The 12,606-nt window shown below is 42.1% G+C and overlaps 1 protein-coding gene across 2 annotated transcripts in view; it reads left to right on the forward strand.

The window, feature by feature from the left end:
- Positions 1–12,606, forward strand: part of LOC311583001 (mitochondrial adenyl nucleotide antiporter SLC25A24-like) — a 47,402-nt gene that overhangs the window by 7,513 nt on the left and 27,283 nt on the right. For both annotated transcript variants that reach the window (XM_084756351.1, XM_084756350.1), the window contains exons 3-4: positions 5,175–5,262; positions 12,284–12,395. In XM_084756351.1, coding sequence (XP_084612477.1) covers positions 5,175–5,262; positions 12,284–12,395 — 200 coding nt within the window. The remainder of the gene's footprint in view (positions 1–5,174; positions 5,263–12,283; positions 12,396–12,606) is intronic.

The following is a 12,606-nucleotide window of genomic DNA, read 5'->3' on the forward strand; positions in this document are numbered from 1 at the left end:
GTGCTCTCTGTCTCTTACTTGTGGATCAAGATGTGAGCTCTCAGCTGGTCCTGCCACCATGCCTTTGCTCCATCATCATGGACTCCAACCTTTGAAGTCAAAAGCCTTATTAAACACTTCCTATTGTAAGTTGCTGTGGACAAAGTGTTTTATCACAGCAGCAGAAAAGTAAGACAGCCTTCAAAAATGAACTGAAGACCAGTGACTCCAGAAATCCTCTAGGCCTTCAGCTCTCAGATGGAGCTGAAAAGCTATCCAGACTCAAAGACTGAGCATCTGTGAAGTTTTCAGCCTCTCCAGCGTACAGACAGCCATTGTTGGACTACCCAGCCCATATTGTAAACTAATGTAATAAATATCTTTTATAATATATGTCCATCCCATTGATTTTGTTCCTTTAGAGAACCTCTGCTAATACATCTGTTAATAAACCATGTTAGTAAAAAAGGCTCCTGAGGCAAATAAGTTTCACACCAAGAAGAAATCCCCAAATTCCCAAGTCGATATATTAGTATCATTCTATAGGTCTTGGCAAGTCAAGCAGGAATATTATAGCTCAGCCTTGACCTTCATAGAGACCATTCTAGAAGCATTCTCATTTGCCCTCTACTGGTTTCACTGCTTTGAGTAGCCCAGTTGTAGCAGTAGGTACAATTGTCATGAGGGCTACTACCCACCACCCAGAGTGCAGGGCTCAGGCCCTAGCAACCCAGCCCCTCAGAGTGCTGCCTTCATCTGTCCACCCTGGGTTGCTCTCTTAGTCTCTTTACTGCACATGCCATGGTAATCCCCTTTGTGTAGAGTTTGGCCAAGGCAGCTGAAAGTGAGAAAGGGAATACTGTACTTGTTATGGGCTGTGTCCTTTACAGTACTTCATTTTTTACTCTCTCAGTCACCCCTCTGTTGTATTTCGCTTGTAACCCTTTGGCTAACATACATTTAGCACAATGTAATATACTTTACAGAAGTGGCATGTTGCTAACTGATTGTACTACCGGAGTTCCTAATGTAAAATATTTCAAAAATATTAATACTTTCATATAAAATTGCCAAGTTCTTGGGGGAGTTTATCAATCTTTGAACTAATTTATATTTAGTACAGAAATTGTGTTGGATAATATATCAGTTTGACATGAACTAAAGTCATCTGAGAGGAGGGAACCTCTATTGAGAAAAAGCCTCCATAAGATTGGGCTACAGGCAAGCCTACAGAAAATTTTAAAGAAATTTATTTATTTATTCACTTTACATCCTGATTGAAGCCCCCCTCTCTCTTCTCCTCCCAGTCCCACTTTCATATCCTCTTCCCCTTCTCCCTTTTCCTCAGAAAAGGGGAGCCCCCCTCCCCGTACCAACCCACCCTGGCACATCAAGTTGCATCAGGACTAAGCACATCCTCTTCCATGGAGGCCAGACAAGGCAGCCCAGCTAGGGGAAAATGATCCAAAAGCAGGCAACAGAGTCTATGGCAGAGACAGCCTCCACTCCACTTGCTAGGGGACCCACATGAAGATTAAACTGCCCATCCGCTACATATGTAGAGGGGGCCTAGGTTCAGTCCACGTATGCTCTTTGGTTGGTGGTTCTCTCTCTCTGAGCCTCTGTGGGCCTAGGTTAGTTGACTCTGTTGGTCTTCTTGTGGAGTTTTTGTCCCCTTTAGGTCCTTCCCCTGTTCCACAAGACTCCCTGAACTCCACCTAATGTTTGGCTCTGGGTCTCAGCATCTGTTTCAATTCGCTGCTCCTAGAGGACTGTTATGCTAGGCTCCTGTCTGCAAGTATGACAGAGTATCATTAACAGTGTCAGGGGTTGGCTCTCTGCGATGGGGTGGGTCTCAGGTTGGGGCAGTCACTGGTTGGCCATTCCCTCAATCTCTGCTCCATCTTTATTCCTGCACATCTTGTAGGAAGGGTAATTTGGGGTCGAAGGTTTTGTGAGTGGGTTGGTGTCCTCCTCCCTCCACTGGAAAGTCTTGCCTGGCTAGGAGGTGGCCACTTCAGTCTCTATGTCCTCCCCCATGCTAGGAGTCTCAGCTAGAGTCCCCTCCATATCTTCCCAGGAGCCTACCCTGTCTCCAGCTTGTCCCAGAGATGCCCCTCCTACCCATTGGTTTCCCTTCTTTTTCTCAGACCCTCTCATCTTCCACCTCCACTTTCCCCACATCTGGTCCCCACTCTTGTTTCTCTCCCCCACAATCTCTCCCAACCAGCTCCCTCTCTTCATCCATTTCCATTGGCATAACATTTTCTTAATTAGTGATTGACAGGGAAGGACCCAGTCCGTTGTGGGTGGTGCCATTCCTAGACTGGTGATGCTGAGTTCTGTAAGAAAGGAGGCTGAGTAAGCCATGGGGAGCAATCCAGTAAGCAGCACTCCTCTATGGCTTCTGCATCAGCTCTTGGCTCCAGGTTCCTGCTCTGCTTGAGTTCTTGCCCTCACTACTTGTGATGGTGAACTGTTACAAGGAACTGTGAGTGAAATAACCCCTTTCTTCCCGAGTTGCATTTGATCGTGGTGCTTCATTACAGCAATAGTAACCCTAGTGAAGATGGTGGTTTACATTGCAGATTAGCAATTGTAAAAAAAAAAAAATACTGTATTTAAAGACGAGCCTTTGTTAAGTGAGCATTGGAGCATATCATCTGAAGAAACTTTGGCCAGTAAACACGCTTGTGTGGAGCTTGGAACACTTGAGCCTTGTAAAGAAAAATGAGACTATATGAAAAAGTATCTTTGTCGATGGATTAAGTAGCACCTCACATGTATATAGTTTTTCATGTTTCTATAAGTGGGTTATACAAGTGAAAAGCATGACTAAATTTATGGTAGCATTTTGATGTGTTTTTAAATCAGGAGAAACTCAAGTTGATACAAAGGATGCTATATACATCTAAGAATGATCAGGCCCAGGGAGATGGCTCATCGGGAAAGGTGCCTGATCCTACAGTGAAAGAGTAGAACCTATTCTTGAACGTGTCTTTTGACTTCCACATACACACGGTGGCGCTTGGACATGCCTATGAACTGCAACAATGACCAGCAAGGCACAACAACCTTAAGGGTACAGTAGTGACACACATACCTTGGAGGTCACCAACAGCTCTATTATTGGACTTAAGGCCTGTTCAACAAGAAGGAAATCATGGCTGGTACTGGAAGCCTAGCCAACTACCCAGGGCTAGTGAAGTCACGGATCTTGGAGGAGAACCTAAGACTGACACTTTACTAACCAGTGTAATCCCCAGGGACATTCTAAACATTTGTCCTCACACTCACAGACAAATGTAGTCATTGTTCCTCATCAAGGAAATGTCTCTCTGCAGCAGATGGAGGCCATTACGGAAGATCCCACACAGAGCTATGGAGCCAAGTCCCAACTGATAACGTCGACGACACAACTCCTGCTCCTAAGGTTCAGGGATCATTTCTGAAGAGGGGCAGAAAGTTGCACCCGTGAAGGCTCAACAACATGGTGGTCTAAACAAGACCTGAACAAGGACAGCATAATTAGACATGCTCATGTGGAAGGAAGAAAGCTCAACCTTCAACTCTAGACAGGCAACTAAGAAATTCTGAAAGCTAGATAAATAGTCTCTCCCAGGGAAGAGCATACCAGTTATCCAGTAACAAACGTTTAGCCTTAAAACATATACATATAAGTAACATTACATGGACTTATCAGATTATATGTATATATGTAAGAACACGCAGGGGAAGTATATGGGAAAGATTCGAGGGAGAGAAAGGAAGGGGGAAATGATGCAATTATATTATAATGTTAAAAAACAGAAAAAGAGTGGGCTGGGCAGATGGCTCAGTGGTTAAGAGCACTGGCTGCTATTGCAGAGGACCCGGGTTCAACTCCTAGCACCCACATGGCAGCTCACAACTGTCTGTAAATCCAGTTTCTCCTACATAATTTCTAAATTATGTATGAGGGGATCTGATACCCTTACATAGACATACATGCAGGCAAGACACCAATGCACATAAAATAATAATAAGTCATTTTAAAATCAAAAAATGAAAAATAAAATAAAGGTAAAAAGAATCAGTGATTTTTTTTTTTGATTTGGAAGATGGTATGTATTAGATTTGTGTTTTCGAGTTTGAGGAGGATATGGAATTTTTAATTTTCTCTTCACAACATCTAACAATATGTAAGTGAACTGCATAGTAGGCATATATATGTATACACATACACACACACACACACACACACACACACACACACACACACACACACACCACATGTTTTTATGAAAGCCAACAGCTCTCTTATTGACATAAGGCCTACTCAACAAGAGGGAAATTTTTAATTATATATGTGTATATGTACATATTATTTGAATTATTTAGCACAGTACATGTTTCTGTGAAAAGAACTTGGTTCTATAAGAATGGATTTTTAAATTTTTTAAAAATATATTTTATTAATATATTCATATTACATCTCAGTGGTTATTCCATCCCTTGTATCCTCTCATTCCTCCCTCCCTCCCACTTTCCCCTTACTCCCCTCCCCTATGACTGTGACTGAGGGGGACCTCCTCCCCCTGTATATGCTCATAGGGTATCAAGTCTCTTCTTGGTAGCCTGTCATCCTTCCTCTGAGTGCCACCAGGTCTCCCTATCCAGAGGACGGTAACACAGTTAAGGATGGATTTTTAAAAAGCTTACTTTATAGGCAGGTTCCTTTATTCTTTTGCCCCTGAATCAGGTTTCCAGCACTAACTTTTTCAGTTCTTTTCAGATAGGTAAAATAGTCAAATGTGTTACAATCTGTAGTCCTTGGGGACAGGTGGTGTTTGAAATTTAGAATTTGGAGTTTATAGAAGTGCAGTGAGCCTGTGATTTGTAATATTCCAAGTGATATCTGGGCCATGAGCATTACATTCATAAATACTTTTTTGTCCTGAAGCATAAATGTTCACACTTAATTAGATAAATAAGTAAATATGTCCTTGCCTCAGTTTAAAGAGACTTTCTACCAAATGTAAACCTGATGCCAACATTTTGGAGTTTTTAGGCTTTGAGTTATGAATTTGGGAGTAAAGACCCAGTAAACATGGACTCTTAAATCAAATATGGTCGCATTCTAAGCATTTTTCTTTCTTTTTTTTAATTTGTCATTTTTTTCAGAATCTTAACTTAGTGTTTTTCACTTTTTAAAGGAGTAATTGATGCTTCAGAAATAATTGCTGCCGTTGGATCATTGGGAATCCACATTTCTCTCTCTCAGGCAAACGAAATCCTGAAAAGGTCAGCCTGTGCTCTTGTTTGTAAATAGTTTTGTGTTTTATAGTCTATGCCAGAAACTAGTTGCTATACATGTGGCATTTCAGGCCCCATTTCTCATTTTGTAGAGAGATTTAAAAATTCAGATGGGTTTACATTTATGAGATGATCGAACAAAAATTTCTTTAATCTGTAAGTGTGGTATATTATACATTTTCACTTTATTAATTCATTTGCAGTCATCTTGTGGTAAACATTGAATTTTTTTCTTCTTGTGTGTGTGTGTGTGTGAGTCTGGGGAAGACAGGTTAGTTGGTAAAGTGCTTGCTGTGGAGCATAAGGACTTGAGTTTGATTCCCAGAAGCCGCATAAAATCTAGACATGATGGCACGCCCGAGAATGTGGAGACAGATTAATTCATGGAGCCCATTAGCCAGCCAGCTCAGCCTGATCAGCAAGTCCTGGTGTGTGTGTTTGTGTGTGTGTGTGTGTGTGTGTGTGTGTGTGTGTGTGTGTGTGTGTGTGAACTTGACACTGGGAAGAGGAATCTCAACTGAAAAAATACCTCCCTCAGATTGCTTTTAGCAGGGCTCTGGGGGGCATTTCTTGATTAATGACTGATGAGGGAGGGCTCAGTCTCCTCAGGCCTGCCACCTCTGGTCAGGTGGCCCCGGGCTGTATAAGAAACCAGTGTCCAAGCCATGGAGATCAAGCCAGTAAGCAGTATTTCTCCATGGCCTTGCCTTCAAGTTTCTGTCCTGAGCTTCTGCCTTAAGTTCCCTATAAGATGGGCTCTAAACTGTAAAACGAAGTAAACCCTTTCCTCCCTAAGTTGCTTTTGGCCCCATAACAGCAATAGAAACCAAACCATGACACCCCAGGCCTCAGTGAGGAACCCTTTAAAAAAAGCCAATGAGGTGGATGCGTTCTGAGGAATGACATCAGGAGATTGGTCTCCGGCCTCCCCATACACATGAATGTGTGCGCCTGAGTCAAGCGTGTGTCTTATGAAAAACCGTCTACAGATCCAGTCCAGTACTTACCAAAATTCTAACACCATTTTCCATAGAAAGGAAAAAGTCTTAAAATTTATGTAGAAGCATGAAAGACCCTGTGCAGCCAAGGGAATACTGATCTAAAATAACAGTGCTAGAGGTGTCACTACCTGATTTCAAACTATACTAGAGAGCCATAGTAATAAGAACAGCATGGTACTGGCACGAAAACAGATCAACCAAATAGAATAGAGAACCCAGATAGAAGTCCAATCATCAGTTTTGTTTTTTGTTTGTTTGTTTGTTTTGACAAAGATGCCAAAGAAACACATTGAAGAGAAGACAGCCTCTTAGGATGTTGGAACACAGAATGTACTGAGATTCATTCTGAAGATTCATTCGAACCTAGATCTTTATCTCTTATCTGGCATAATAATTAACTCCAAGTGCATCAAAGACCGTCTGAGGCTGCTGGAGGAAAAAGGAGGGAAAGCATTCCACAATATAGTGGTAGGCAGACACTTTCTGAATAGGACTCCAGCTGCTCAGTTTTTAATGGCAGCTATTTACAAATGAGACCACATGGAGTAAAAAGCAAAGAGAGTAAATAAGTAGAGAGTTAGAGAACATCTTTGCTAATTGTGCCTGACAGAGGATTAATATCCAAAATCTATAAAGAGCTCAAAACATTAAACAACAACAATACAAAGAACCCAATCAAACATTGTCTGTGAGGTTGGGGAAATCGCTCTGCGGGGAAAGTGCTTGCCTTGTGGGCATGGGGACTGGAATTCTGTCCTCAGAACTCCTGAAAACTGCCTGAAATTGGGCAGCAGGGGTAGAGACAGTCAGCTCTTGGGTGTTTTCTACTCAGATAATCTAGCTGAAACACTGAGCTTCATGTTAGACTCTGTCTTAAGAAATAAACTGGAGAATTGGTTGAGGAAAGATGCTCTAGGGCTGCCTACAGGTCTCCACGTGCCTACACAGAGAGTGCACACACACATGCATGGAAGATCATGGCTCTAGTTTTGTTAAGTGGATCTGATGGGTCTATCAAAATTTCCTTTTAAATAACTATCTTGTTTCTGCAGAAGATTAATATCGCTGTCAGCTTGCAGTGGTCAGAGGTAACTGTTTCAAGATGCCAGGAATAAGTGGGATATCTGTATTACTCATAGAAGGCTCGGGGACCATCACTATAGAAGATGTAGAGAGAATGAAGGAGCCAGAGGAAGTGGCAGGGGACGGGGGAAGTCATGTGGACCATGACTGAGAGCATGGCATGGTTTTTATACTCTCAACCCACAGCTTCTGTGATTACCTGCACAAGAGTTCACCAGTTTAGGTCCATTAGCATCCTGCCACGGAGTGGGGTGGGGGTGGGGGGGGATTCCAGGGACTTGACACTTGGCCGATCTGTGCAGATCTTGTCTTCTGGACCTGGGATCTGAGGACCTGAAGGAATGGGGCAGACTATAGACAATGTTACTTCAGTGTCAGCATACTTTTATATATGAATGTAACAAAGAAACAAATGATCCAAGGAAGGTTGTTTGAGTTCAGAAAACCATGTAAATAAATGCCAGTAAGCATGTACTAAGTGCTTTCCCCAGAAACCTTCTCAAGACAGGCCAATTTAAACACAATTTCCTGGCATGTACTATAAATTATATCTGGGAAAGCACAAAAGCAAGGCAGAAGGCCATATCCAGGAACGTAATAGTTTCACCTAAATTTTCAAGTATATTGCTGTTTGCTCACCATATTTTTTTCACAACCGAAATTTTATTGGTTGAAGAGCACTTGACAGACATTTCAGTTCTTAACACATGTGCCCAAACTTTGAAGTCATATATTGTGTTCATGTGTCCCAAGCTCTGAAGAGCTGTGTGTTGTATTTGCTTTTGAACAGCTACTCCAGTGACTTTCCAGCCTCGAACTTAAGACCTCTCATAACAAGTCAAACACTCAGAGTCTTCATTTCCACCGACTCACACTTTTATATCACATACAGTACACACTCAAAGCTTTCCATTGTTCACAGCACATTACCACAATTGTTAGGAAAATGGATTGCTATGACCAGAGATGCATGGTTCTGATTGACCAGGGACCAAGAAGTAGATTTTTAGGAAACGGTTCTACTAGGAACATTGAGACCAGATGGAACTGAAAATATTCCAGACATAAACTCACCACCAAGACTCCAAACTACTGTTTAGTACGTTTTGTGTTGTAGGATATAACACTAGCCCACCTCTATGGAATGTTATGGCGACCCAGAGACTGTTACAGCCTCTCCTGATTCAGCACCCCGATATCTTCTGGTTGTACCAAACCCATAAACAACCAGTGAATGCTTTCACCTCTTAAAAATTGTTTACATTTAGAAACTGCAATGAGGTGGATCTCTGCCCTCCTCCATTTAAAAAATGTTTGTAGAGATACTAGAAACGTTGCATTTCCTAAGTAGTTGATAAAAATATCCTTCTGAATTGCACAAGAAGGTAGGTGGGGACCACTAACAGACATGATGGATGGATGGCTAGTCAGACGTACCTCCTGTCTCTTCTACTTCAGAGGCTGGAGTCTGGTTTTTTGGGCCCACTATTTTCTGCAGGCAGATGTATAGTTTGCTGGTCAACCACTTGAACCTGTTTGTCCTTTGCTGTCTTCTACCCTTTTGGTTTGAACTAGTTTGTCTGATGAATTGTCTTCCAGTAGTGTCCCCCAACCCTCCAACGCAGCACCAACCCTCACTTCGGGTCCTTTGTTGGGGGCAGGTTGGACTCTACCTTCACTGTCCTGCCCATGCTGTGTTGACCTTCCTCTTGGTCATCGTGGTGGTGAAGGTGGGAGGCACGTGCGATGCAGAGCTTGTCATAGAGCTGCTGTGCTGCAAGCAGGCGCCACGCTAACTGCTGAGACTGCTACGGGGCGGTTGGGAGCTGTTCATCACAGTCGTGTTATCTGTTGACTTTCTCCCAAGTTCGTAGTTATGTTCTTCTGTTTTAAACCACAGCGTTTATGTGTGCTTTTTAAAAAGAACAATTTCACTGAAAATTTCCCAGGTTTATTTTAATACTTTTACTAGTTTAGTTTGTGTGTATGTGTGTATGTATGTGGCTGGCACAAATGTGGTACACGTGCATGTGGAGATTAAAAAAAACCTGCAAGAGTTTCTCTGTTATGATTTCCTTTCATATTATTATTATTATTATTGTAAATTAAATTTGCCTTAAATAGCATATGTGTTCTTTATTTGTGTTCATCCTGTTACTACAAATTGGTAAATTACATGATTAGGCTATCAATTTTCAGATATATCTGTTAGAAGAAAGAAGAGTCTTTCTTTGGCTCTGGTGGTGGTACTGGGCATTGAAACTATGACCTCACACACGCTGGGCAAGCTCTCTACCACTGACTGATAACCTCAGCAACAACAGCACTGTTGCAAGTGCTTTTTATATGTTCCACAGGAGTGCTATGTACACTCATATTTTCCTTCTTCCTTCCTTCTTAACATAGCTCAGCCACAGACTTTCCATTACGCATATAGGCCTTTAGTATTTTCTTTAGATCTTTCTTTCTTTCTTCCTTCCTTCCTTCCTTCCTTCCTTCCTTCCTTTCTTTCTTTCTTTCTTTCTTTTTCAGTTTTTTTGAGACAGGGTTTCTCTGTGCAGCCTCGGCTGTCCTGGACTCACTTTGTAGACCAGGCTGGCCTTGAACTCACAGCGATCCACCTGCCTCTGCCTCCCGAGTGCTGGGATTACAGGTGTGCGCCACCACGAGTGGCAGTACTTTCCTTTGCTTTGCCTTTTGTTTGCCTGTTTGAGACAAGGCCTGTGTAGCCAGGCTGCCCTGGAACTCACTCACTTTGTAGCTCATGACGCCTTTGAACTCATTGCTTCAGCTTGCTAGGAATGTGTGAGCCACCACATCCAGGGGCCATGGTCATTTCGTGGTCAGGCTGATAGGATCATTTGTAATTTAGTATTTGGCCAGTGCTTCCTAGGGGCGCTTGTATGCAGAATTCGCCCATGAGGTCCTGCTCTCCAGGAGCTCTGAGTTGCGTGTCTGCTTTGTTCTACCCACTCATTCTCTACTTAGACACCTGCTTCTACATGCTACTGTTTGGAAACTAGTCCCAGCTAGAAACCAACATGGAGTGGAGCTTGGCTCACATGTGGACGTGCATGCTTGTGTCCATGGTGCCTGCTGGCACTCATTTCCTGCATATTGTTGGTTCATGAACGTTCACAGTGATTTCGCTGATGCTGCGAATTGTACTAGTCTCCTTGTCAGGAGAATAAATTTTGTATCACAAAAATTTCATTTAGAAAAATACTATTAAACCCCCCCCCCACTGCCTCACTACCTTTTACCCAGACACAAAGAAACAATTTTAAGGTGTAATTTAATTTAAATTTTTATTACTGTGTGTGTGCAGGTGCTATGTACGGAAGGTGGAAGACAGTTTGTAGAAGTCAGTTCTCTCCTTCCTCTGTGGATTCCGGGAGTTGACCTCAGATCATGAGACTTGTGCAGCAAGCACTGTGACTCACTGAGCCATCCTCTCTGGGGATGTGTGAAGGCTGAGTTAACATTTGAGTTTTGCATGGTGAAAGTGGAGCATTAGGTATTTTAAAAAATGGAGTTTTTTAGCTAGGCATGGTGGCGCACGCCTGTAATCCCAGCACTCAGGGAGGCAGAGGTGGGCAGATCTCTGTGAGTTCGAGGCCAGCCTGGCCTACAAAGTGAGTCCAGGACAGCCAAGGCTACACCACAGAGAAACCTTGTTTCAAAAACAACAAACAAACAAACAAAACAAAAAAGATTACCAAACCAACCAACCAAATAAACAAACAAAACCCAACCCAAACCAAACCAACCCCCGCCCCAAATATTGGAATTTATGTATAAAAAGTTACTTAAAAGTTGATTTGAAAGTTGTGAACAAGGAAAAGAATGTCAAAGGCAAAAATAATAGCCAACAGATACAAGGTTATTCTTCAGTCAGATTTATTGACTTAGTCATTCAACAACTGAATACCTGTTCAGTGCTAGAGATATGCAGGATGATTTAAAAAATACATTCTCTTCAAGAAATAATAGGAAAACATGAGAATTACATTAAAAAAAACAATGAAAAAAGCAGCATGTAATGGATTCTGGTGGAGAAACAGTCTACCAAACATCTGATGAATACAGTGTGTGTGTGTGTGTGTGTGTGTGTGTGTGTGTGTGTCCCTGTGTCCTCTTGATTATGTGTACATGTGCATGTCCAGGCCAGAGGACAATCTCGGGTGTTGTTCCCAACCTCCATCCACTTTTTTGTCTGTGTGCTTGTCTTCTGTTGAGATGGGGTCTCCCAGTGGCTAGAACATGCCATATACGCTGGGCTGGCTGGCTGGCCAGTGAGCCAGGGGGGGACCTTCTGGTTTCTGTCTCCTCAGCACACCTAGCTTGTTTCTGTTTGGGGTCTGGAGACTGAACTCAGATCCTCGTGATTGCAAGGCAAGCATTATACATGCCAGGCTGTCTTCCTAGCCCCTGATCCTCGGTGCTCTTCAGAAAGGGCAACATTGCTAACAAGAAGAAAAGTCTGAAAACGGTCATAGTTGGGAGGAGTTTAGGAGATATGATAACTAAATAGAATGTTATATTTCAGTGTGATGCTGAAGTGAAAAAGAACATTAGCTTAAAATGAAGGACGTCTGAGTGAAGTATAAAATGTAGCTGTGATTAATGTGTCAGCCATTAGTCATGAATTGTAACAAATAAGCCAGTCACGGAAGATGTAACCAATAGGAGAGCATAGGTATGGGGCTATTTGAGAGTTGTTTGTACCATCCTTTCAATTTCCCTTAAGGTCTGACATTGCTTTAAAGGATAGTGCATTCTTTAAAAGGGAAAAATGAGAACACAGAGATACTCATGAAGTCTAGAGGAATGCCTTCAGTAACAAACACTCCAGAAGTGCTTGAGAAATGTGACTAATGGTTGTGTTACAAACATGATAAACAACATTTACAATTTTATTTCAGCATGGATACTGACGGGTCAATGACAATAGACTGGGATGAATGGAGAGACTTCTTTTTCTTCCACCCTGCAAAAAATATCAATGACATTGTTCGTTATTGGAAGCATTCTACTGTAAGGTTATTCTGCATTTTACTGTTTTTATTTTTCTTTAAATGTTGTAGTTGTAAATATCATTACATAGCCCCTATTGTAGTGTTAGCCACAGTGGCTAAGGATGTATTATTTCCTTTTATCAATATTCTACTAATTCAGGAAGGAGTGTTAGTGTGTTATGTAAAAACATAGAAACCACAACTTGTTTTTTAAAACGTCATACAATAGG

This window comes from Acomys minous (genome assembly GCF_964271855.1).
Source record: "Acomys minous genome assembly, chromosome: 14".
In the NCBI taxonomy this organism is placed as follows: Eukaryota; Metazoa; Chordata; class Mammalia; order Rodentia; family Muridae; genus Acomys; species Acomys minous.